Source organism: Corvus hawaiiensis, chromosome 17, assembly GCF_020740725.1.
Source record: "Corvus hawaiiensis isolate bCorHaw1 chromosome 17, bCorHaw1.pri.cur, whole genome shotgun sequence".
Lineage (NCBI taxonomy): Eukaryota > Metazoa > Chordata > Aves > Passeriformes > Corvidae > Corvus > Corvus hawaiiensis.
In genome coordinates, this window is record NC_063229.1 from 13,847,214 (window position 1) to 13,874,165 (window position 26,952).

Genomic DNA, 26,952 nt, shown 5'->3' on the forward strand with positions numbered 1-26,952 from the left:
CCTTCTGGCCTTTTTTGGGAGTGAAGAAGTTACAGACACCCTACTGCACATTCCTTCTGGTGCCTTTTTCCATTGTAAATGAGAAACAAGTAGCTCTAATTGTTGTAAGCACTACAATAAATGAGACAACTGCTCTCAAAGTGCCTCATAAAAACAATTAACATATTATCAGGTGAAAGCATTAACAAGAAAATTTAAGTTTTTACTTGTTTATATATTCAAAATATATTCTTAAGTGCATCACCCAAATGTGCCAAGGAGGAAGAGGTATGGAATTACCAAAGCTTTCCCAGTCTGGCAACCTGAGAACAGAGTCTATTCATCTGATGTTGACTTTCATTCTGCAAAAGAGTTTTTTGCATCTTCAGAAAACCAGAGCATAAAAATACCTAAGCACGTAGACTGGCCTCCCATGAAATCCATTGAAATTAGTGAAAATACTTCTATTGACTTCCCTGGAGTTTAGATTAGCTCTTTAATATTTCGGCAATAATTACTTTTTAACACTGTCATTCTTGGGGAAAAAAAAAAATCTTGCTGTGATTCCCTGGTCCTTTGCTCAGCACATGGGGCTGGTGCTCGACACCGTGCTGCTGTGCTGGGTTCCAGGGCTGAGCTGGGAAGGGTCGGGAGAAGTAACAACACTGCAAGCTATGCCTCAACATAATCCTCACTGTCACATGGCAGGCCTTGCCTACCAGCAATCCCTGAGACAAACCCAGAGGTCCAACCAGTGTTTGCAGAACTAGCTCAGGTTGGCTTTGCACTTGCCAGCAGTGATTTACAAAGGAGCTGAAGGCAGTTGGGGCACTTATTTCTAATCTCAACATACTTTGCTGTGAAAGTGACCAAACGTGGGATCCGTTTAAGTTTCCCAGCTTTATGCTGATTTGTCATTTGCTTTGGAAGTTTGGGCACAGGGGGTGATAAATCAGGACCACAAGGTTTTCTGTCCAACATTATTTTTTGGTACTGGCTTCATCTCTGTTGCTCCAGGTTCTAAATATCAACAGCTACACTTTTTTATCCCTGTATCCTAATGTTTTTAAGTGCTGTATCTTCAGCACATGTCAGAACAAGCACCCAGTATTTGTTGACATTTTATCTCTAGCTTTCCCATATTTTTGCATCTGATACCTGGCTGCTTCACACCTGAGCACATGTATCCATCCTGTTTTCTTTTAACCATCCCTGTCGTTGCACAACCATGTCCTGCCCCCTCTTGCATCACCATCAGGCCACAACAGAGGCTTGGAGAGACAAAGGACTTCAGAGAGCTGGGAGCCCTCTCTGTATCAGATAGAGCAGCACTCAGATCCTGCACAGATAGGCAAGGCCAGACTTTCAAAGGTGCTGATCTGACTTGCATATTTGCGACAGGTGTGGCCAAGTTACTGATAACCACCAGCCTGAGATATTCCTTGTTTTGGCTGCATCACCTTAATTGTCCCCCAGGATTTTTGGTGTCTTGCTTGTTTTCTCATGCATCTGATGTCCTCCTCCATCCCACAGCTCTCAACTCCCATTGTCTCCACCTTTCCCTTCCCAAAGGACTGTGCCAGAGGGAGTGTCTGATGATCCTCATCCACCATAGCTCCAGCTGACTGCCCCACTCCCCATGCCAAGAGTTATTTTACACCAGCAAATTTTGAACCCTGTGTTAAATTAGGCCAGAATTTGTCTGCAGTGGTTGTGCCTCCAGAATGCAATACTGCTTCTAAGAGTGAGGAGAGCCTCATGTTTACACATGCATCACCTGTGAGTGACTTTGGATTGTTTTTTAAGGAGAGGAAATCCACTGTTTTCCCACAGTTAAGGCACACAGTCTGTTTCATAGCAGAATTATATTTCAAGGGTGTTCTTCCTTTTCCTATTTTACAACCTTTGATTGCACATCCAGAGCTTTGGCTTCCTCTCCAAGCAGCTGCCTTGCCAAGGCATTTGAATTGTGAGCTGGAATTTCCAATGTTTGAAATTAGCATCTGGGCTAAAACCATTCACCAAAGCCTTTGGGTAGCAGATTTGTGAGAATTCTGGGCCTGGGATGAAGATGAGTTGAAGTTCTGTGGGCAGAAGGGCTATGAAGCATATCCAGCAAATAGTCAAAATGCTTGATGTCTTTTAAGGGAGCATTTAACACTGATTTAACATTAATGGCTGACAAACAGCTGAGACTTAGTCCTTCAGGAATGACCAAAAGGTTCTTGTGTCATTGTGTCAATACGGATCGTGGATTTTATAAATCTAATGGAGGAACTGCAGTCACATTCAAAGAGCTGCAGCAATTCTCCTGACTGTTTCAGTGAACATGTAAAATACCACTGTTCCCCTCTGCCTTTTTTTTCTAGCACTCCCCCCACTCTCCCCCTTCCAACTCCTCAGGTAATTAACTGGAAATGACCCAGTTGCAGCATTGTCAAAGGTCTAACACCCATCAAACCCAGGAAACTCAGGCTCCTTGAATGCTCCCCTGCTTACCCTGTGCTGTTGTGCTTAAGGTATTCCAGGGGTCTACAAAAAGTGCTTGATCAGATATACTGTACCATATGTTCCCACATACCAACACACAGCAGCATGACTTAGGGATAGGATTTCAGCCTTCATAATGAAGAGTCTTACTTTTATGAGTTCGAGTCAGACCCTTAACGTTATTTTAACATAGATTTTGGTGTTTAATTATGTAATAAGATTTACTGCAGTCATCTAACAGATGTTGATTCAGGGTCAGTGTTTCTGATAAATTAGTTCTGAAAGGATTTGTTACTTCTGGGTCAGCAGATAGGTCCAGAGTGCAAAGAAAAAGGGGAAAAACAATAAACACTGAGTTGAAGGGTTTCTTGGGATTCTTTCTTCAGTTACATATCCACATATTTTCATGATCTTAATGACTATAGCCACAGGAATGTTTGCTTTAACACTAAAGATGGCTCAGGCCAAAACCCTATATCCAAACATCTGCAAAGCATGGGAAAGTTCAAACTTTGGGGCTCTTTATTTTATGACCCTGGCTGTTAATTTTTCATACTAACACGACACATTTTTTCTAGGGCTCAGCAGTGGGAATTGCTGTGAACTTTAGCAGCACCCCAAAAAGTTTCATCTTCATGTGCTTGTTGTCAGACCTTGTGCATAAAGTGCAGCTAAAGGCCAGTGTTGGTTGATGCAGTTGTCATCACACACATACTGAAAAACTGCACCCACCTTCCTCTGGAAATTCAGCCTTCCAGTGTCTTTGGAAGCAAATCATGTTTGTACATCCTACTGCTAACAGCTGCAACTAAAACCACACAGTTTTATACTCATTCTTCTACAGTTGTGGTTAAAGGAGTGATTCCATATTAAAGTATTTTTTCATTCCCTTTTAATTTAGGTGCAGACAAATTCCTTTAAAACTGAAATCATGCTCTTTATATCTTATTCTATTAGGAGTACTTTGGAGGAAAGGGATTGAGGCACATTTAATAGTGTTGCTAGCACGTCCAGGGCAGTTGTAGCCTGCCAAGTCTTCTACAAGCATGGGTGAATACTCACAATATTCCCCCACATCAGGGTATGAGACACTGAATGTTGTCCCTGAGATGTTTTAGTAGAGGTGCAACAGAGACTGCTCAACCTATAAAACCATTTGCTGAACTTAATCACCTTTGTCTTGGAAAGTTTGGAGGTTTCATACCTAAAAACTCCTTTAAGATGAATCCCAGCTGTGAGTAAGAGCTCTGAAGCATCTCCCTGAGCAGCAATCACACAGTGGCAAACTGGACTCCTCACAGAAGGGATGTGAGAGAGGAGGAAGAGTCCATGGCCAACGGCTGAGCCTCGGCCAGCAAAGCAGCGCTGAACCTGCTCCGTGCTTGGACACAGCCCCACTCCCAGAGCCTCCCCACGCTCTGTCCCTGCCACAGGGACACCCTGGCCAGCACTGATCTGCAGTTGTACCATGCAGCACTGTAAATTTAAACAGCACTTTCCAGACTCAGGCTTGAAACTCCTCTTTTTCAGGAGTAATTCCCTCTAAGTCAATGGATTTACACAATGGATTTGCTGCTGCCAGAAGAAAATCAGGCCTGTAGAAAGACACACATTCTTTGCCAAGGAAATCTCAGAGCTAACTACTTGAATTGTGCAGTCAAGCTGCAGGGAGGTCAAGTGGACAGACGACAGGGCTAGGACATATAGGAAGTTCCTGGTTCAAACCTCAGCTCTTAAAATGTCATGCATTGTGACCTTGGGCGAGTCAGTTCATCCCCTTATTACCTCCGTTTCCCCCTTTTCCTTTGTCTGACTTGTCTGTTTAATTTGGAATTTGTTCCAAGAAGGGTGCCTTGCCTCATGTGTCGGGCTGGGGCAGTGACACCTCACCTCCCCTTTGCTGGAGGACTGGCTTGAAGTCTTTGTTTCCTCCCAACAGCAACCCCCTGCTTCCGTACCCACGAGCAGGGCTACACGAGACCATCAGCTGTCCATCAGGGGACAGGCAGACCTGTCACCCCGTGGGATAACACACATCCCAGCACTAGCCTGGGAGGATCTGGCACTTGTTATTTCGCAGTCAGGGCTGGGAGGTAGAAGAAGGTCCTCAATTTGAGCAGTTTCTTCACAGCCCTGATCACTAAAGATCCTTTAAAATGAAAGCTTTGACCCTACAGAGCGGAGCTGTGGGCTTGTGATGAGTTCAGCTGGCACCAAACGTGGGACACTGGCATGAAGAGCCTCAAGGGCTGGAATTTGTGTCTATAGCATGTGGATATGTGTGTGATTGTCAGAAGCAGAGCCAGGCCAAGAACCAGCACTCCTGAAAAGCCCCATCTGTTTGTCTCAGCTCCTTCCCACAGCAGCTCGGTCGTTATCGGTGGCAAATGTCCAGAGTCACTTGTCACGCACAAAGCTGCCAAAAAACCTTGAAACACAATGGCCCCCTGTACCAGCCAACCATAAAACAGTTCCAAAGAGAGCCTGATAAACACATATATGCCTATAATAGCCCAGATATGGGCAGGTATTTCCTATGTGCTTTAATGAACTGAGCAGCCCGTGAGATGCTGCAATCAGATATTCCTGCCCTTTTCTGTTGTGGCAACTTGCGAGCGTGTTTGATGATGAGGGGAAGGGGAACAAAGCAGGTGGCTAATGGGCTGTTTTCTGTTTCAGTGGAGCATGACAGAGAGTTTCACCATCAGCGCTGCCACTACCGAGAGTTCAGGTTTGATCTCTCCCGAATCCCGGAGGGGGAGGCGGTGACGGCGGCAGAGTTCAGGATTTACAAGGATTACATCCGCGAGCGCTTCGACAACGAAACCTTCCAGATCAGCATCTACCAGGTCCTGCAGGAGCACCCGGGAAGGTGAGCGACCCACAGAGGGACCCTGGTGAAAGCACAAGCACAGTTTGTTCCTCCAGGGAGTCACATCCAGTGCTTTTAGAAGTCTTGGTGCCATCAGCAGGAGCGGCTGGGCTTGATATCAGGGCTGTGCAGGGGATCCCAGCCAATGCTGCTGCAGCAGCCACACAGCTCCTGTGTGTGGTGACACGGGGACAGGTGCCCTGTGAGCCTCCCCGTGCCCCAGGGAGCACCCCCAGCACTCCTGCTCTGGCCTCTGGGAGCACTCAGTGGCTTGGCTGCGTGCTAGTGCAGGAAAACTATCATAAACCAGGAATATTTCAAGATTTCTGGAACTATTCCCCCCTTCCTCCTGCCTCCGATGGATCCTGAGGTGGCAAACCCAAATGCTTCCTTTGGAACTGTAGCTTAATTACTAGCCCTTATTATCATAGGCATCCGAGCTCCCTAATTAACAAAGACAGACAACACCATGCTTTTTATATTGACTGATTGTGTTGCATGTGCAAAACTACAAGATGAGCTATTAAATCCCTTCCAAGCAATTATTAATGTATGCCAAGCTCCCTGACAAATCCTCCAGGGAACTTGAATAAGAACATATGTTCAATTTTCTCATCTGGTTTTAGTTCCAATTAATCAGCAGTCCCAAACCACTTATCAAAGGCACTTAGTTTCACTTGCACATACTTCTTTCACGTACAAGTCCTACCAAAAGTGAGATTGCATTTATTTATGTGAAAAGTATTTACAGTCACATTCTAGTCAGAAGTTACTCTTTAGGACTACTAAATATGGGCTAATAATACTACAGTTCTAATTTAGGTTTATGAAAAGAGAAACACTAGGGATTTAAAAAGTGAAAAGTCCAAAAGGGTAAGAAAAAAAAATATAATCAGGACTCTGGCTTTATAGTTTTATAAGAGCTAATAAAAATGCAAAAAAATTGAAATATGTCAGGAAACCTTGTCAACTTTTTTTAATGGTGAGGATTTCTACTGGTTTTGCTGGATGGTAAAAATGTTTAACCACTGGTGTGTTTTCTTCCACATCTGAAATTCTGATTTTATAGCTTAAGACTTGCAGTTCTCCTGGCATTCCTAATGATGCAATTATTTGCAGTGTTTGGGGACTGTGTTAAAATTAATCTATTTTTATCAAACAGTAATAGTTCAAACTATGCATTTTAACCAGGTCTTCTTTAAATGGCAAGGCAACAAGCCAGAACTGTGCACAGGACCCCTTACATATCCTGCTTGCCATAAACATTTCAGTTTATTCTCTTGTTCCAGAGGCAGCAGCCTCCCTTTGATGTATTTCTTGAATAGATTGTTTAGGTAGAAGCCTGCAGGGATGACTTTCCACTCTTGGGAAGAGCAGAAACTGTAGATGTGTTGGCAGAGGAAGAGGCACCAAGCTGTGTGCCAGGGCACTGGGGAATTGCCAGAAACCTGGAGTAAATGACCTTCCTCATCAGGTGCCAGGGAAGTTCTCCCTCAGGTCCTGATGAGTGAGGTGCCCACTAGGAATCTTACTGACAGAGTCAGAATGAGATCTGATATCTTAATTTTACACTGGTGCATCCACAGGTTTGTTACAACTTTGTTTAGAGAGCGTGGCAAGGTGCTACTGGAGAGAGTTGTGTGTGGAGCAGCAAAAGCTTCTGCAAACTGTCTCCTCCACTAATTCCTATTCTTAAAGGAAAAAAAAATGTATGCAAAGGGCAGGCATATACATGAACCACTGTCTGGAAGAGGTGAGGAATCTTGCTAATTATACAGATGTTCCAGCCACAAGATTAGGTGCAATTTTACTGCATCATATTCACCACAGGAACACTATTTTTAATGAGTGTTCATGCATATCCTCCTTTTGCATACATTTTGGCACAGACTATGGCGAGTTTTGAACAGTTTGTCCTGAAAAAATATTACTGTTGGTTTGGATTGACCCAAGGTAAAAATATTGTCACTGACATTTGTAAAAATATTTGCTCTTTTTCTGCATTTTTCCACTGACATTTTCCACCCGGCTCTGTCACAGCCCAGTCATCCAAGTCAGTGTGTCATTGGGCAAGTGGAGAAAGAAAACAAACTCTCTCCAGTGTTGATCAAAAACCACCCGTTCACTTTGATGCTTCCTTGGCTGTTTGTCTCATCCTGAGCCGCTGGAAAGTCAGCCCCATCTGACGTTGTTAGCAACAAGAGCAAAACAAAGCCAAACCCTCCCCCCCACGCAGGCAGGGAAACCTCTGCTGCCTTTGGGTTTCCTTCTCCCAGGGCTCTTCTGCTGACACAAGAGCACTGCGGGGATTGCCTTTGGAGACCTGAAACACGAGGGATTCTCCAGGCTGGTGCTGCTCCTGTGCAGTGCCTGAGGTGCAGCAGCTCCTGCCAGGCTCCCGGGGCAGCTCAGCATCATCTCCCGCACAGCAGAGAGCAGGACAACGTCCAGAGCCCCAGAACAGCACAGGGCAAGCTGGAAAGCCCAGGCTGAGGGTGACTGGGGAGATTTTCCTCTGTGAGGAGGCCAGGGGATATGCTGAAGGCAGGATTTGCAGTTAAACCACAGATGAGCCTCCAGTTTGGAGGGGGTGATGGTGCCCTCGGTTCACATGAACCAGAGGTATGAGCAGTTCAGCAGTTAATGACTTCACGAGTTCAGACAGGTTGGAGGTATCTAACCTCCAACATCTCTTGTGTGCACTTCATTCTCAGTGAAAAATACAGGCTTAGGTGTTTCCAGAGCAACAGCTGCACCCCCACAGACTCTTCCTGAAATCCTGCCCCTCAACAGCACAAATGTTTGCAGGGTAGAAGCTCTCCCCCATCCACCTGCTCAACCTAACAATCCTGGCAGTAAAAATGGGAGCCCAGCCCTGTCCTTTGCAGCAGAGGAGATGCCACTTGGACTTTAACCACTAGAAATTATATCTCTGTCAGACTGAAGATATTGTTACAGGTCTTTGTAGGAAATCAGGCTAAATGATCAAATATCCTGACTTATCATTGCAAGGCAAGCTCTTCAAACTGGCAACATCTCCTTGATGAAAAGGCATACACAGCATTCTTTAGGCACAGGGCATCAGTTATTCACTTTAGGCAAACAAGTACATTCATGAACAAAAATGTCCCAAATATCATAAACATGAAAACAGTTGACGTTTTAACTGGTATAACATGTCTAAAAGCTTTCAAGTGCATAGCTCAAAGTCCAGTGACTCATGTCCAACTTCTGTTTGGGCTTCGTGGCTCGCTCACCCGAGAGCATGGGAAGGTGTTTTACAGAGCCAGTGAGTGGCTTGAGAAGGGTGAGAGCAGCAGGGCATCCAGTCCCTGTTTGTGGTGATGAACCCTTCTCAGTGGGGGCTGAAGGTGGCCTTTGGGGAGCCAGGTGCTGCTCAAGTCTCCTCCCTCCTGGAAAAAGGAGGGAGAGCAAAGCAGATCCCAGTGCTCAGTCAGGGCACCACCCTCAGTTTATTAACCTGAAGCTGCAGAAAAAATGCAGACTGTAGAGCTGCCCTAAACCTCAGAGCTGGATCCTGCTTTTCTGTCTGCACCTTTCGACGCTGAAATACCTCATCCCAGAGTTGCATCTCCTATTTCGTTGGATCCAGCACTTGCACTGCAGAGTGAATCCCAATCCCTTTGAAGTCAATGGGAGTTTTGTTACTGGAGAGAATAAAACCAGGTACTTGACCAGCCTTTGGTAATTGAAATGTAGTTGTTACACGTTCACTTTGTGGCCATTATGGATTTCACAGGCTTCAAAGGCAGTGATTTGAATGCTCATGTTACCAGCCCTACAGAAAAATCAGATCTTGCAGGATGCATTCCTGGGTCTGACTTGCAGCTGGAACGCTTTAGCTTGAGCTTCAAACTACACCACTGCTGCACCAGATCAAACCTGAGCCCCTCTCCAGACCCCTTTCTGCTGTTCATTGGAGTCTGGTTCCATGTTGTGGGTTGAAACATGTAATTCTAGTACCTAAGAAAGGCTAAGGTCCACCCAACCCATAAAGCAGATGTGCCTTCTTTTTGGAGCTTTTTTAAGTACCAGTGTGATTGTTCTGGGGATGGTGCAGCACAGCAGTTTGACTTAATGATGTGCCCCAGCACTATGACAGTATCTGCAAATACTGACAATTATTTTGATTATAGTTTTTTGATGACTTATCTGCAAGTCAGTTGATAACTACATTCATGTCTCAGCAAGTAGCAAGGGAACTTCAGCCTGGAAATCCTGCAGCTCTCCAAGAACAGAGCTGTATCTGGTTTTCTCCTTCAGACCATTCCTAAAAGCCACTGCAAAACCTCTGACAAATCTTGAACTTAGCAAGGCACAACCCTTCACAGGCACTTGAGGAGCTGCAGGAGGCATTTTGCACACCCCAGTGGGTCCTTGCTGGGGTAAGTGATGCGCTAATGAACAGCCCTTCAGTGCTGAACAGAAGCAGCTGTATAGAAAGGGTCAGAGACGTGTGTATAACCTCATTTCTCTCAGCACTGTTTGTACAAGAGGCTTCATGTTTAGGAAACATGTTGCATCTCACTAACAAACTCCCATTGCCACTTTTAATCAGCCTTTGAGACCTAGATCTTATCCTTCTCCAACGCTGTAGGAAAGGCAGCATGGCTACTAGAAGCACTAGAAGAATCTGCTGAAATTTTAAAGTGAATTTAATTTTTCCCTAGATTCAACAGAATTTACACAGATCTGTCTCACTACCAGCACACCCAGTTTTCAGACCAGTCCTTGGAAAACACCTCCACCAAAATGTATTCCTGCTCTGGACATCCATTCACCTGGCAGAGCCCCTGGGCTATGTTTGGTTGGTGGCTCCTGCCCGGGGCCATGGGGAGGGCTTTTATCAGTGGGGAGAGCTTTTGTCAGTGGGAAGGGAGAGGGATCCCAGGCACAGGGAAGGGAAGGTGTGGGAGGAGGGCTGCATCAGGTCCGTGTAAAGAGGGTGTTGCAAACGTGCCAGGGAGAGGCCCAGGGAGATCCTGGGGCCCTCTCAAAGTAGGAAAGTCTGAAAAATATTTTCCTAAGCTTGTCTTTGGACAGCTGCAGCTGACTTTAAGCAATGACACCAAGCAAACTGGAATCTGGATATGGGCAGGTTTTTAATCCAAACAGATGTCTTCTAACCCCACATCTCCTCTCACCCTCCCAGGATGCACTTTTTGCCTTCTCCTCCCTCCACCTGCTCAAACCTGGACGTGAATAACCCCCTTCCCTCCATGCCAGCTCTGTCCTTGGGCTGCCTGCTGGAAAACTTGCACGGTGCCTGTGACCCAAACAGCCGCTCTAGGGTTAGAATATGAGTCAGGAGGAGAGGATTGTGCTCCTGGCTTAGACGCTGTGGTTTACATGCTGAATCAATGAGAATTCAACATATCCATGCCTCAAGTGTTTCCTACTTTAAAACAGAAGCAGGAGGGTTAACCCACACTTGTAAAGCCATTCAGAGGCTGTTGCAAGGTGTAACTGTATGGTTACTGATAGGCTGGTAATTCCTGCAGGTAGCAGGGAGGGGTCAGGGCAGCACAAGAGCCAGGTGGGCTCTTTGGGCTGGGGGATTACCTGATGCAGGCAGGGGACAGCAGCGCTGCTGCCAGGACAGGGCCAGGAGAGCCGGGGCTCTGGGGCTGCTCCCAGCACAGGGCGCTTGCTGGTCACAGAAATCACCTTGTCTCGCAGTGTAATGGAAATTGCCAAGAGTCACCTTCACTGCTGCTGCCTGTCCTTTTTCCCTATTTTTATCCCACTTGGAAGTGCTCATTAGTGTTTACTACCGCTTGTCAACCAGCAGCTTGAAATAACAGGGCTGACGAGGGGGATGGGGACAGTGAGTGAAGAAAACAGACATAAAAGCGGGGACTGTTTGGCAAGAGGACTGTCCTAAAATAGTGTAGACCTTACAACATTATAGTCTATAAATGCAGAGTTTCATCTCCTGTTCTCTTGCTAATGAAATAGAGAGATATGATAGAATTTCTAGCTCTCATGTTTTCACTGAATCTTTCTCTCTCTTGTCCATGTTCTCCTTGTGCCCCAGCTCACCAAGGCAGGCAATTAGGGCAGGTGCTGCACTTCTCATTTTTGCATATGTTTCTAGTGTTTATGGCTTCAAACCAAACTGCATCCTAGAGACTGAAAAAGTTCCCCAGCAAAAGGCAAAGAAGCCATACATACTATTTTCACGAAGCTTCATGGTTGTTAATCCTTTCTCTTATTTTAGAATTGCTGTGTTGCAACATGGTAACTCCCTTACAATTTCCTTTCAGGATACTCTTCCCTGCCTTTTCTGTACTTGTGTTCTCTTATTTCTGTGCTCATCCCCACAGTCCTCACTTCTTCCAGCCCTTTTCTCTTTCACTAAACATTTGCGATCCCTTTCCTTACCGCCATCAGCCCTTTGGCAGCTCAGCCCTTCCACCTCCATAGCTCCAGCTGCTTCCCAGACACGATCTCACATGCATCCTGCCCAGCCACCCTCACGCTGCAGTTCTTGTTACTCACCCCTGAGCCCAGAAAACAAGTTCACTGAGGAAGTCTCACAGACCACACAGCAGTTATATGACCTGTACACAAATTTTTGGGAGTTCTTTCTAACGAGAGGTGACTCTCCTGTCTGGCATCCAGGGCCAGACACTACCAAAGACATTAGCAGGCAAATGTCAACCTCCTGTCGTCTTCTCAGGCTCCACTGCGAGCCTGATACTTGAGAAAACCGAGCAGAAAGCCCCAAATTTTATCATTGCTAAAAGCTCTGACACTCCCGCTGATGTCAGTTCTTTGAACGCCGAGCCATTTTGATGTGGTCTCGACAAAACATACTTGTGGTCTGGATCCAGACTTCGTAATTTATGTAACTCTAATCTAGACATTAGCATTTCCATGTCCCAGCTTAATTTTTTGTAAAAGGAGGATCATGTGCCTTTCCTATCTCTTGCTTTGGTAAAAGGCTCAGTACAGTTTCTTGCATGAACTGAAGTCCTGAAATGAAGGGGCTGAATGCAGGGCCAAGGAACCAAAAGGGTTTTTTGCCTCCTCGTTGCAGTGCCATCATTCACATTGCTCCAAGAACACCCTCTGTGAGTACAGAGTTGGTAGGTGAGGCACAAGAGTGAGATGTGCACTAGAAACCTTTTCTCTTTGTGCTCAGATCTTTATCTCACAGCTGAAACCCAAACCAGCCACTTTAGTTAGACTAAACCAGCACTATCTTCTGTGACAAGTCATTAGATGGGAGCCCTCAGAGCAAATGTTGTTTAAGTCTTAGCAGAATAACATTTCTTTGCTGTGTGTACTATGTCTTGTCCAACAAGGATATCTCAAGGGCAGGCTGTCTATTAGCTGGTGATTTAGTGCTGTTTGCCCTGTCTTTGGAGAGCAGGACATTCTACTTAAAGGAGGTTGTTCTTTTTGAAAAGAACAAGAGGTTTCTTTTCACTGGAACAGGAGCCACAATCTCAGGAGCCTCTGCTTGCAACACCAGTGAGGTTTTGCATCCCCTCCCTGGCCACTGCTGGTGGGCCAGGGCGGAAAATGCTAATCCAGGAGCACTTGGACTCCTCCAAAGAGCATCTGACATGGGGCTTTTTTGGGGTCCAAATGTTCCAAGTGTGTGTGGGAAGGACATTTCCCTTTAGTGGGTCCCTTTGATCTCTCTCACTTCGGGCTTCCCCTCCAGGCCTATTGTTTGCACATTGCTGTAACTACAGGAAAACAAACGCATTATACAATTTCCCAGACTGACTCACCCTGGTACTTGATGCCTCATGTTGTCTGGTTACCCCGATTGCATCATGTCAGCATGGGAAGCTTAAAGGCTGGTTTTTCTGAGTAATAATACTGCAGTTGAGCAGTAGCTAAAATAAAAAAAAATTACCATTATTGCTACTATCATCAACCTGCAAACTACAAGGGGGGAAAAACCAAGGAAGCCAAGTCCCTGTTAACGAAACCTTGTGTGAATCATGAGTTCCAGTCAGGGGCCATGCTTAAATAATGTAGTACGTGAGAATGAAAACCCTTTACTCCTGGAAACTTGGCCTCAGCCACTGGAACAGGCCAATCCATGCAATTCCCTCATCCCTGGCTCCTCTGGGATGTGTTTGGTTCAGTGTGTTGTAAACAGGGAAGGGTGGGAGGTGTCCTGCGCTGTAGGAACAGGGCCATTGCTTCTGGGTGGGGATGAAACCCCAGGAAATTTGTCCCCTGGTTAGAGTTCAAGCATCTTGCATTCCTGTAACTAATGTGAGAGGGGTTATCCGTCCTCTTTAACTTCAGCTTTCCTGGGAGCACTCGGCAAAGCTGACTGAGCTCCCAGCACCTGCATTGAGCCTCTGCACTGCTGCACCACAGCCCCTTCCTGAGCCACCCACTTTGGCTTCCAAACAGCCACTGAAACACTCCCACAGGATCCCCTCTGCCTCAGCAAGGAAGTGGTGCAGCAAGTCCAGTTCTGATGTAGGGCTTCTTCCACAAACCAGAACTTTGCTGAAAAGCAAGCACTGCTTGCACCCTGAGCAGCACCAGCTGCGTATTCAGCCATGGGGTATCCAAAGCTATCCTGCTTTAGGGAGGAAACACAGAATCCTCCTCTTGCACACCCTGGGATGTGTGCTCACGCGTTCTGCAGGAACTCATTTCACAAATTTAATTTCATGTAAGGCAGCACAGAGTCAGAGGTGGGTGCTGACATCCCTTAGCTCACGGAGGAAAGCCATCATCTCTTACACACAAAGGTTGAAAGGAAGGCTAAATAGTAAAAGCATTGCAAAAACCCTTCCTGTTCTGTGTGGGACAAAAGCTTCTAATTTCTTGGTATCTCACAGGGAAAAGAATCATTCAAAGCTGTGAGTCAAAAGCCTTTGTGCCAACAGCTCTCCTCAGATTCAGTTCCGATCACTTATGTTTCGTTCCAACAAGAGGCACTGTGTAAGCTAAGCTAAATATATATATTTGCACTGACAAATCCATAGTGACAAAGTTCATAAGACCTTCTTTAAAGCTTTGAGGATGTGATTAAAGGGTTTTTCAAGGATAGTTCTTCATTCAGAAGGATATAATTACAGTTGAACAAGTTATCATGTTTGTTCACTGTAGGTACAAAAGCAGCTCTTACAGGACTTGTCCAGACACTTCCACCATGTGTCTTTGTTCTTCTTTTGAAGTAATTTTTTATAAAAGAACTGCAACAGTATAAATTTTTTTAAATCTGAGTTTTATCTCCTTCTTTTCTGATAAGAGAAGATTCCTTCCTCTACAGAACCTGTGTTTTCTCAAAATTTAATTCTTCAGAAATTTGCCAGGAAACATCTTGTAAATCTGAAATAATTTCACCTTTTTCAAAAGGATAGAATCCTCTCTATTTAGGATCTTTTTCATTTTCTGATATTATTTCTTCAGCTCGAGTAACCCAGCAGCAGCCTTTAAAAAAAAAACCCCAAGGAATGAATTGGAAAAAGATTGTGACCCACAATAGTGCAGACCATGACTGTGCAGAGGGTGATTGCCTCAATCAGTTACCTGTAACCTCAGATGAGCAAATTAAAAAAAACCTATTACATATGTTAATATATGCACACCAGTGTTCCAGCTGGCTTGCACCAACGCTACAATTACGTATAAAAGTCAGGAAATTATGTATGGAAAGGCTAATGAGCACCACTGTCTGCCCAATTACCAGGTTTGCATATGCAAACAGTAATTCTGCAGATCTGTGCCTGGCAAGCGTTTTTTGAAGGTGCATCAGGAGCTCAAGGTTAACTGTAACAGCAAAGTAACCCCAAACCACCTCAACTCTGCTTCAACTCATCCTCCTTTTTGTGAAGAGAAGAGAAGCTTCATCTGGGGGTGAGTAGAGGGGAGCACACACCAGCCCAACTCCACCCGTCGCTGAAAGCCCAACCCCGTGCGCTGCCTAAAGGATGCCTATGGGTGCCTGTGGAGACTCCAGTGGAAATCCTGGCTAATTGGGAATTCTGCTTCTTTGTTTCAGGGATTCAGATTTGTTCCTGCTTGACTCCAGAACGATCTGGGCTGCAGAGGAAGGGTGGCTGGTGTTCGACATAACCGCGACCAGTAACCACTGGGTGGTGAATCCCCAGCACAACCTGGGCCTGCAGCTCTCCGTGGAAGGGATTGATGGTGAGTGTCACACACCAGCAGCAACCAGGGAGTCTCTGTTTCAGGTACATGAGTCTCAGCCAGGGGAAACCCTAAGCATTCAGCGCTCTTTCCGTCGAATAGGATTTCTTAAGCACGTTTTTCCATACATAATTTTGCCTAAGAAAACAGCCCATAGACATATAGGATGTTAAGGATGTACTCAGATGCTGTAGCAGGCTGGTGAGCTGCCTGCAGTCATTCCAGTATTAGCTGAGCACACATCCCCATCAATTAGTGTATACACTGCTGACTAATCTGCAGATAATACAATCCAGTCAAGAAAAGAAGAATAAATTTTGCTGTGTGCAAAAAGGCACAGCTGAGTGATGTAGGGGGCTGCTGTCCATTGGCACAGAAGTCCTTTCCAATTCAGAAAACAGCCAGGAACCAATTGAACTTCCTTTGTGTCAGTAAAAATGGTTGATAAAGTCATACCTGGTCTGGACTCTACAGTCTGCAGTGTATGGTACAAACCTGTGAGGTTTGGGAATGGGTGGGAAGAGCTGGCTCTGAAACATGTCCAGAAAGGAATCAGGCAGGGAGTTTTTCTAATCAGACCTTAGCTAAAAAGTCATGCTGCTTTGTCTCAAAATTAGGACTCCCAATGCTCACTTGGAGATTTGTGCAAATATCCTGGATTTTCTGGGGGTTCCCAGGACCTGGGACCATCTAGAACTGCCTGACTGCCCAACAGGAGTAGTTTAAGCAAAAACCACCTCAAAACTACTATAAATATTCTGAATGTAGTTATCTAAGGATATGCTTTCATTCTCCAGATATGCATCTGTGATATCACTTGCTCTTGGTTTTCATGCAACACTTGCAGATTTCCAGTAAGCAGCATTTTGCATAAAGACTCTGCAAAGAGGTTTTAGAACAGGCAACCTAGAGAGTCATTTACATGAAAAGGTGATTTAACTCATGTGAGACTGCACAGAGAGGTGCACAGGGTTTGTTTTAACCTGCCCTTTCTGAGGGATCAGTAAATGCAGAAACCCAAACACAGATGCAAGGAAGCAGCTTCACCGTGGAAGTTACTAGTGCCCACCCCAAAACCAGACACCTTTTGCCATCTTTGGACAAAGATTCAAATTCAACCTGATTTACAAGTTAATCTTAACTCTTAAAGGACACCCAAGACTAGTTTAACCCCTTTTCTTACACTTGTCCTTGTTTTTAGTTTCCGGTTTGCCTCCTAAATGAAACACCTGGGAGCACAGGATTTGTGTCCCTGATCATGGCACATTTGTTCAACTGTGGTTCAAATACAAAAACACCATCGAGACCCAGCCCAGAGTCCACAGAAAAGTGCTAGCTGGAAGTAGGCTGAGTATCTCTGAGCACTATGGATTCTACAGTCTCACACTCATACTCTTCTGCCGATGAAGCCTTATTTCTCTGTCCTCCCCCAGCCTCACCTCGTGATTTTACAGCAAGAGTCAATCTTGGTTTTGAGCATAAGTAGGAAAAGGAAGCTGATTTATAAATGTGTTACAGATTTCAGTGCAGGCTTTTCAGGATCCTACAAGCAGGGAAGTGCTGCAGCCTTGTACGCACTTAGGGTCATCCTGTCTGCTCTGCTGCAGCAATTAGAGGTGGACCCTTGCAAACACAACCAGACCTATCACAGACAGAGCTTTCAAAGATATAAACAAACTCAGCTAGACTTCTCAGGACTGCATAAAGAAACCATATTCCTAACTTGAGTCAAATAACAGATGAGAATGCACTTATCACTGGGAATTTCTGATTTCACCCCTTTGCAAAGTAACTTGCTGCTTTCTCCAAATGGATTAACAAAATATGTTGATCAGCCTGTCATTAAAAGTTAGAAAAGCCAACTGCAGTGTTTAAAAAGTAAATACAGAGATACAGGGGCTGATTGTCTGCTTGTCTTCTGTAACCAATTTCCCTGGCAGCAGACAGTTGCACTCACATTTTTCCACCGTACACATGAATTTTTCATTTTATTTTGAATGGCAAAGACATGTCCTTCCTTGCTCCCCAAGTTTCATTTTGGATTTAGATCAACTGTGTGCACTAACAGCTGCTTTTACACTTGAACTTCATATGAAAATCATGTGCTGTAAGCACAGCAGGATTTTGATGCAGCGTTGTATGCTTGGGCAATCCTCAAGGCTTTAGGTGAAGTAAAAAACCAAAATAAATCAACCCCCAACCCTCCTTTGTATTTGCTGTTACATAATCTGTAATCATAAAGCAAATACAGTCTACTTTTAAAAAGTCATACAAAATAAGTGAACTGAGAGCCCCTTGCCCTGCTCTTCCTGGCCAGGCTGCCTTGCAGGCCTTCTCCAAGAAAGTGTCAGCTCTCCTTTGCACATTTGATTTGTGGGTGACAAGGTGCAGCTCTGTCCTTAGCAAAAGGATCACAAAGCTGTTAACATAACTTGGACCTAGCAGCAGCACTCAGTAGCTTGGGACAGTATAATCCTGGATATCACCTCTGCATCTCACAGCAGCACCCAGACATCCCTTGACAGCAACAGGGAGAAACATTAAATTTCCCACTGCCTTGCTTTTTTTGTAAATAATTGATTTAATTCTACAGACAAACCAACTAATTGTCTTTTAGCAAAAATCAAATAATTCTAAAGCCCAAGATGAAGGACATATGGATGATAATCAAGGTTTTGTATAAAGTTATCGGGTATGGTGGTGGCAAGAAGCAGCAATAAGCAAAATGTCTCTAAACATTTGTTTCTCTCAGCTGAAGTATATCTGGAACTCTGTCAGCATTTCATACAAGGCATTTTTATTTTAAGCTAATAACCTTCCAGTGGGAATTTAATGTTCCTATGGGCTGAGTTTTATGGTTCCTTTTATAGGATCACTTCAAATTATAGGTTGGTGAACTTAAAGAAACCCCTCTAAAGAATGCAGGAAAAGTTAATGCTGAGCGGATTTGGGTAAAATAATTATATGTAGGACTATTTTACGTGACTTTTACACACAGATATGAAATGAATTTAGCTGTGGTGAGCTGCTCTTGTCAGAGGCAGCTTTACCCATTAAGTCCAGGTCCCTGTGAGTTGATGCCATGCTCAGGAGTGACCCTCCCCAGGCAGCAGCTCTGCCCTGTGTTCTGGCTGCTGGCAGAGCTGCTGCAGGCTCTCTCATCAGCCTGTTGTGTTCCCAGGACAGAGCATCAACCCCAAGCTGGTGGGGCTCATCGGCAGGCACGGCCCGCAGAACAAGCAGCCCTTCACCGTCGCCTTCTTCAAAGCCACCGAGGTGCATCTGCGCAGCATCCGCTCCACGGGGGGGAAGCAGAGGAGCCAGAACCGATCCAAAACACCAAAGAACCAGGAAGCTTTCCGGGTGTCCAACATCGCAGGTACAGCACAGGCTCCGTGTTTCTGGGTGTGGGATGACATGGGAACTGCTTCTCCTACATTATCTCTTTGCTGTCACTTTGGTCCACCACCCGCTTGGGATTATTCCAAAATGCCAAGAAAAAGAATGTTTCTCAGAAGCAAAGTGAAATTGAGGGATTTCTTAATCAAAATTTTAAAAAAACCCCAAGCACCTAACCAGAAAAACTCCTTTTCTCTCGTATGAAATAAATTCTCTTTTTGAAATGGAAGATCGTTACATTACAGCAATGAGCAAGTGATCAGGGGATCTGAATCCAAATGCTGTCCATTTTCAGGGCTTGTGATTTTAAGTTTAGCCCCTAAATAGTGTAGTAGTCCCAAAATTCTTGCACAGAAGAAGAAAACCCATTCATTCTCAGGATAACCACGGCTATTCTGAGGGGAGCTGTGCTTCCTAATTTGGAAGAAAACTCCATCAGGCATTTGAAATAGAAATGTGGCTTAATTATGTGATACCTCAGAGTAATGGGCCCTTGGTGATGGTCCCAGCATCAGGGCTGGCTCTGCTGAGGCAGCAGCAAATTCCAGCTGCTTCTGGGAGTGTCTCACTGAGTGGAAGGGGAGGTTGTGAGAGGCAGAAGGAGAAGAAAAACAGAGCTTCCAATCATATTTCTATAGAATCATTAAGGTTGGAAAAGACCTCCAAGATCATCAAGTCCAACATTTGACCAATTCCCACCTTTTCAACCAGCCCAGAGCACTGAGTGCCATGACCAGTTGTTTCTGAAACACTTATAGGGATGGGGACTCCACCACATCCCTGGCAGCCCCTTCCAATGCCTGACCACCCTTTCAGTGAAGAAATTCTTCCTGAGCCATTCCTCTACTTGGGTCTTCAGCTCAGGCTACATGGCCAGGATAGACACAACATCAAAACTGCACTGATTCTCCTTTTGTGTGTAGGCAGTAATAAAACAGATCTGCATGTTGCTATTAGGAGGTCAGAGGAAGTCCAGGGGAAAAAAAAACAAAGATGAAAATACTACTTTCCCAGACCTTTTTTGGTTTTGCACAAAAAAGCCAGAAGTGCATTTCATCAATGAACCCAGCCACTGTTATATGACCAAAACAGCTAAAAAACCCTCTGTAAGTGCACCAGATGAGCAGTGGTGCCTCGCTCCCTGCTGAGGGCTGTGGGTGCTGGCGCAGCCCAGCCTCATGGCCACCATTGTCCCCTGACAGAGAACAGCAGCAGTGACCAGCGCCAGGCTTGCAAGAAACACGAGCTCTACGTCAGCTTCAGGGACCTGGGGTGGCAGGTAAGGGCTGGGCGTGACCGGGCTGTGACAGGGATGCCTTGGCTTCTCACTTATCTGCAGCAGGGAGATCAAGCCACTAACTGGATTTTTTATCTTAAATCCTGAGAGGAAGAATGTTGTCTACTGCCTTTAGCATGCTTAAGTGCTTCTGCTAAGTTGGATGTACAAATATTTAGTGTGAGACTGGCTGGAAGCTCAACACACTCAGGTCCTTTTGAGGAGCTGTGGCCCTGCAGGTCCTCTGGCAGTGCTGAAGGCACACACAACTCTCCATTTTCATCTGCCCATTCTTTTAGACCTGGTTAAAGACATTTTCCTTTCTGAAAGCTTATGTCTGCACTGTGTTTCTGGATGAAGTGATCTTTGTGGACAGCCAGGAGAACACTGCTGAATGGATAAACAGCCAAACCCAAATGTTCAGCTACTCTGTGGACACATTTGCAATGTGGGATGTGTCCCTCCAGGAAGAGCAGGCACTTTGGAGGCCTGTAAGAGAGCTTTAGAAAGGCCAGGGGGGCAGATTTTTATTTTGCAGGCCACTGTAACTGTGCATGGATGTGTGAATGGATAGATTTATGTGCTGGTTGGCTTTTTGTTTCACTGCATTTCTTTCTCCACAATCTAATGGCTTCAATTTAATCAGGACTGGATCATTGCTCCGGAGGGCTACGCTGCCTATTACTGTGAAGGAGAATGTGCTTTCCCCTTGAATTCCTACATGAATGCTACAAACCATGCCATTGTACAGACACTGGTAGGTGCAGCCTGTCTCCTGACCTGGGGTAACATCTGACAGGTGCTACTCAGAAATAAATTTACACACAGAAGGGTCTCCTAGCTAACAAGGGAGGGAAGGTCTGCCTTAGCTCATGAAGTGCCTGCAGCATCTGGCTCCACATGTCTGGCTGAGTGGCCCGAATCAGTAGCTGGCCAGAAATGACCCTGCCTTTGCTGCAGGCATTGGCAGGCTCTCTCTGGTTTGCAAGGGCCCTGTGATAGTGTAATGGGGGTTTAGTCCTGCTGCATGGGAAGGAAGGAACAGGACATGAGCCCCACTATCAGCATCTCTCCTGGGAAAACTCTGTAAGGATCCACTCTGTGCTGCCACCAAAAGTGGATTTGGGGTCAGGCTGAGGAAGGGGTCTGTGTATCCCGAAGCTACACAGCTCAGCTGCTGTCTGAGGGAGGGTATGGGACAGGCAGAAGGTTGCCCAGGAAAGAAGAATATGGGGGAGGAGAGGGGAAAAGTAAATCTTAACGTGTCTTTACTTTCATTCCCCAGGTTCACTTTATAAACCCAGAGACTGTGCCGAAACCCTGCTGTGCTCCTACACAACTCAATGCCATCTCAGTGCTCTATTTTGATGACAGCTCCAATGTTATCTTAAAAAAATACAGGAACATGGTGGTACGAGCATGTGGCTGCCACTAGATTTGTAGGAAAGAGAAAGACGAAAGAAAAAGAAGTTTTTTGCAAAGAGTGAGTTTGTATGGCTGTGTGGGGGAGGGGGAAAGGTTGGTGCTCCAGCCATGGGTTTAAAAAAATCCCAAACCATTTTAGGACCAGGCCTCTGGAAGTTCAGACAATGGAACAGTTTCTGAATCTAAAGAGACATTTGAACACATTTTGTTTTAGTTTATTACAGACAATGAGCTTGTAAACTGAAACAAGCCAGAGAAACCGTTTAAAACCAAATCTGCTTACAAAATTGGCTCCTACAGTACATACTTTTGCAAACGAGTCTTTCTGGAGATTGCAAACTCACCAGTGTTGATTGTGAGTAAAACAGTAATAATCTATCCAAGGTGAGACTGTGCTGTGACTAATAAGTGTGTGTAGTTCCTGTAACACGGTTTGCAATAAAATAAGTGAACAAAATATACCTGGAGTGAACAGGTATTTTGTTAGAGAATCATTGCTTCCACCCCTCTGCTTCAATTTCATAAGCAAAATGAAGGATGAATTACATGCAACTTCCAGTTTCAAACTACAGTAGCAAAAGCTGGATGTGGATTGACACAAATTCAAAGGACAGATTAGGCTAAGAAAAAAAATCAAGTGGCAAGCAAAAGACTGAAGAAAAGTTCTTCAAAGAGCAAGAATTTTGGGGTGTACTTTTTTCTATCAACAAGGAAGGAAATTTCCTCTTGCAGCCAGGAAATATTTGAATTTGCATTGAACTTGAAACAGGAAAGCAGCAAAATGCTGAGAAGCAGGGATTAAACCTAATGTTTAGCTGGGGTATCCTAAGCAGCTACAGAGCTGTAACTAAAGATCCTGCTGCTGTGTGGAAAATGTCCACCGACTTCCCTGAGGGAACAAGTTCCAACACCTTCCTGAGAACACGGAGGCTCAAGCACAGAAGGTGCTGTGAGCTGGGATGTACACCCAGCACCACACAGACTGGGAACCAGCTAGGAAACCTTCCTTCCTGGGGTCAGTGCTTCTGATAAACCTCCTGCTCTGTTGGCTTCACCTCAAAAAAACCCCAAAACAATCCCTTTCAAGGGCCACCAAGAAGCTGGAACAAGAAGCAAGAAAATGTCCCCTCAAGGCTTTTATTTTTCCTTCTTTTAAAGTCACAGGTTACACAAACATCACACTTAAGTAATTAAGGCTCAATTAAAGTTGTTGCAAAGAAGAATGCAGAGTTGCAGTAACCAATCATAAACAAATCCCCCACTTTGGCACGCATCAAAGTAGGATTGGCTTAAATTCCACCACGGAGATAAAAAGAAAATAATGCCCAGTAAAACACCATGTCCAGCACACCCAGCTCTAAATCTCCAAACTCCAAAAAGCTAAACCTCCAACAGATGGGTCCAGGACATCGCCAATCCCTGGAGAAGGGTCTCTGCTCAGTGAGGAGACGGGGCGATGCAGCCACAGTGGGGTCTTGGCTCCATGTCTTGCCTTAAAGGAGGGTTCAGAGAAAGAAGATAAATGAAATTCTGGACTTCACTCACTACTCTTCTCCCTTTAAGTCACAGATCAAATCCAGACCAGATGCCTCACTTTAAAAAGAATAAGCAAAGGAAGAAAAAAACCCTAACTGTCTATGAAATAAATCGGAAACTTGTTTCTGATGGCCTAATTCTCATCTCATTTAAGTAAATTGGTGTTTTCCCAGCAGTTTTCTCAGTAGCAGGATTAGGCTGATGGGAAAGGGGAAGTCCATCCACAACATTGGTAGGTTTTGGATGGAGGCCTTGGTGAGCAGCTGCCATGTTGCCAGATGTGCCTGGCATCCCACCCAGGCCACTCCAACATCTTCAGGAGCGGCCTGGCTGCAGCAGGCACACTCCACAGGCAGGGCTCTCGCAAACTCCCCACGGGGAGACTTTGGGCAAACACAGCCAGCCACATGGCAGGACAACAGCTGAAGCCAAAAGTCCACCTCTCACAGGGCCTGCAGCCAGCACCATCCACCACCAGCAGCCAAAACTGCCCTCAGTGCACCCCTGGTTTAGAGCGAGGAACTGAAATCACACAGATGGGAAACATCTTTTGACATTGTATACATATATACAGCAGTGCTTCTGTAAACCTCCTAAAGGAAGTGAAGGTGCTGCCTAGAAAGTTAAAAGCTAATCATGCCTGAACTTCCACTATTTAGTAGTCAAGGATTAGTTTTCTCTTGCGGGTGTTTCAGTGTTGGTGGTCGCTGCGTTGGTGTATTGCATTTTTACCTTGGGCCACGGTATCTTGCTGTATAGGACTCATATATTAAATATTATGTGGGGATTGTTTCTGTTTTGGTTTTTTGTTGTTGTTTTTAAGCATAATAACAGGATTTCTGTTGCTAGGCTCAACATCAGCTTCACTGTTTGTACATTTTTATGTAAATAGTTGTCACAAGCGGAAGAAGAATTATTTATTTCCATCTCTGAATTCCTTTTCAATCACATGCAGGAAAAAATGATTCTCGGTTCCTAAACACATTTGTTTCCTTATTTAAGAAGATATTTATTAACAGTTGGCAAAAATGCATACACATTTCTGGTTCTTTTCATAGAGCAGTTGTCAGAAGCCTTTTTGTACAAACTAGTAAAATAAATCATTGCAACTTTACAAAAGACGTCCCGACGACATTGTGTATCTGTGTGGTTATTCTCCTTTTATTCAAAGAACCTTTTTGGCTGGGCAACGTTTCGTCTTGAGCCTCTGTTTTTGTGCAGCTCAATCTCTATGTACGGGCAAAACTGTCACATGTCATTATTTGGTGCAGCTCCTTCGGTCCAAATACAACAGGGAGGGAAGAATAGCAAAAATATGGATGTGTTTTGCAGTCAGTGCTGCAAACATCCATGATTGAATTATAGTGCAGCTGTCAGCAGCTGTTTGAAAGAAGCAGGGGGTAAATTAGTTCTGTTTACTGCTAACATAGTTCAGAGATTTAGTCATCCCAATAAAATTATAGAGGCACAAGAAAGGAAGAAAGAAACTCCAAAGAAACATCAGCCAAGAAGCTGACATTTTCTAATTTAGATTGTTTTAGCATATTTGAGAGATGCTGCTGGCATGAGGTTTCCTACTGTGGATACCACACTGCATTGCTATGGAGGCAGCTGAAAAAAATAATGGTCTAAATCCCTCTATTAACTGAGCATATCTTCAGGGCATAACAGCAATTTTGGTGTTCTTGTTTACTTTGAACAGTGAGCAGAGTTTTGCCAGTTTACATACATGTATTTGCTGGGCCAGAGGATTAAGTCATCAGCAGTTGGGAGTTAATCTGCCATCTTCCACGAGCAATTACAAATTCATAATTAAATTTGCTTCATGCACTGCTCTGAGAGTCCAGCAAAGCATCTGTGGAAAGACCTTTATTGATGTAAAGTGATACCTACTCAGCTTCTGTAGGCCTGGACTAATTTTAGAAGGAGGATTCTCTGGTATTTCTCATTATGGTCCCAATTCTCTGCGTTTTGGTGAAGAGAGGGGTGGTGCCAGCAAGAGGAGAAAGAATAAAATAAATATTTTTGCTTTGCAGGGCCAGTCTTGCAGCCAACAGCAGCTTCACTGCTGACTTCAACACGTCCAGCCTTATATCATGAAATATCTGTTGGTCTCCAGCTCTGCCAAATACACACAACTTGCTGGATGTGCTTTGGAGCAGCTTTCCCAGCCTAGGAGCCAAAACTCCATTCCCAAGCTGGTTGCAGCCTCCCCTTGGTCTGCAGCACTCCTGTGGCTTTGTCTCCTCATCTACTGTTCTGGAAGAGGAATTCTTGACGTGAATACATACACTGCCATAAACTGGCAGGGCCATAAAACCCTAGTGAACAAGCTTCCAAACAGCTAGATTTATCTGAGTAATGACATTTTAAAGCACATTTAAAACATTTTATAGAACAGTTATTTTAACTTCCTTCCAGGCCAAACTTTGAGGATGTTATGTTTGCTTAATTGAGCTGTTTCAGATCTGTTCCAGCACCGACAATAAGATCGTTTTGTCCCTATGCAGGAAACTGCCTCTGTTGCTGCCAGTGTTCACATAATAAAAAATAATGATTTAAAATAAGCCTCAGTGCAATTTTAAGATTCCTGATTGTTATGGAAATGTCAGCTGTGAAGCCTAAAACCAGAGAGGGACAGCAGAACTTGCACAAGTGCAGCTCAGGGCACAGCCAAGGGCTGCTGGATTCAGTCCCTCAGCTCTGCCTGCAATGGGAACAGATACTTCTGGATGAAAAAACCCCAAAGACTCATCTTTTGAGTTCAGAATTCACATCCTCTGTATGCTTCCATCCCAATACCCTGCTTGCTGACTTCCACTGCTGCCACAAACATATTATTCTCTGTATTCAACCTTCCTTCGGAGAAAAATTCTGCCCAATTAAGCTAAAAGGAGCCTGTTTGAAGTTTTTATTTATCAGGTATTGATTGACAAGACCTCGAGGCAAAAACTAGGAGCACTTTATACTGCAGTCATTCATTACCCGAGTAAAAAAGCAACAAATGGGTTATTATGGCCACTTTGAGTTACTCTGTTTTAAATAAAAATGTCTATTCCCTTTTTCTACTTAATGCTGTGGAATTTGTATTCCTAAATCAGCAGCCAAGAAAGACCAGAAGTTTAGGATAACAGGTTTAACGCACTGATTTGTTTCTTAGCTGGTTTTCCAAGGGTCTGTTTACCAGGCAATAGGAGCAGACTTTTTAATATTAATATTTGGAAAGTTGTTTCTTGGTATTGTGAGGTTTACCACATTGAGATAAATCTGCTGTTTTCTCCAATAGAATCCTCATGTATGAATTCACGCCACGAATGAAGACAGCACAATATTAAAACAGCTTAAATTTGGCTTTGTATTTAAAAGGAAAACAGGAAAAGCCATAGAGAGATTCATCAACTTCACACTTTTTTTCACCAGGGAAAGGTACTGGAGAAAGTTGGGGAAAAAAAAGGGGGCTCAGCCTCAGGCCTACAAACCCTTGGAAAGGCAGCTTTGCACTTGACCAGTTTTTGCAGGCATGGTTAAGCATTTAACCATTTGCAGACTAAAGCTCTACATGGGGCTGCTTGAATTAACCTCACCCTCAGAGAATTGGCTCGCCTGTCTGCAATAAAACCCAGTCCCAGGCCAGTCAGCGGTAATTTGGGGAATGGAGCGTTTGTGTCTGGGCCTGGGAGGGGGTGAGTGGCTGTATCCACTGCAACCTCCGTGCCCGTAATTAAAACCATGCCCGTACCCTTTCCCCGGGAGCTGAGGTGACTCCTGAGTGAGCAGCTCTGTGCTGCTGATAACTTGGGGCTAATGGTCTTATTTT

The 26,952-nt window shown here is 44.7% G+C and overlaps 2 protein-coding genes across 3 annotated transcripts in view; one reads left to right on the top strand and one right to left on the bottom strand.

Annotated features, from left to right (window-relative positions):
- The window catches only part of BMP7 (bone morphogenetic protein 7), a 42,973-nt gene extending 18,709 nt beyond the window's left edge, over positions 1–24,264 (top strand). The window contains exons 2-7 of the mRNA XM_048321807.1: positions 5,149–5,341; positions 15,351–15,499; positions 18,681–18,878; positions 20,101–20,177; positions 20,821–20,931; positions 21,460–24,264. Of these exons, the coding sequence (XP_048177764.1) occupies positions 5,149–5,341; positions 15,351–15,499; positions 18,681–18,878; positions 20,101–20,177; positions 20,821–20,931; positions 21,460–21,609 (878 nt within the window). The 3' untranslated portion in view covers positions 21,610–24,264. The remainder of the gene's footprint in view (positions 1–5,148; positions 5,342–15,350; positions 15,500–18,680; positions 18,879–20,100; positions 20,178–20,820; positions 20,932–21,459) is intronic.
- Positions 1–26,952, bottom strand: part of SPO11 (SPO11 initiator of meiotic double stranded breaks) — a 217,728-nt gene that overhangs the window by 55,733 nt on the left and 135,043 nt on the right. The window lies entirely within an intron of this gene.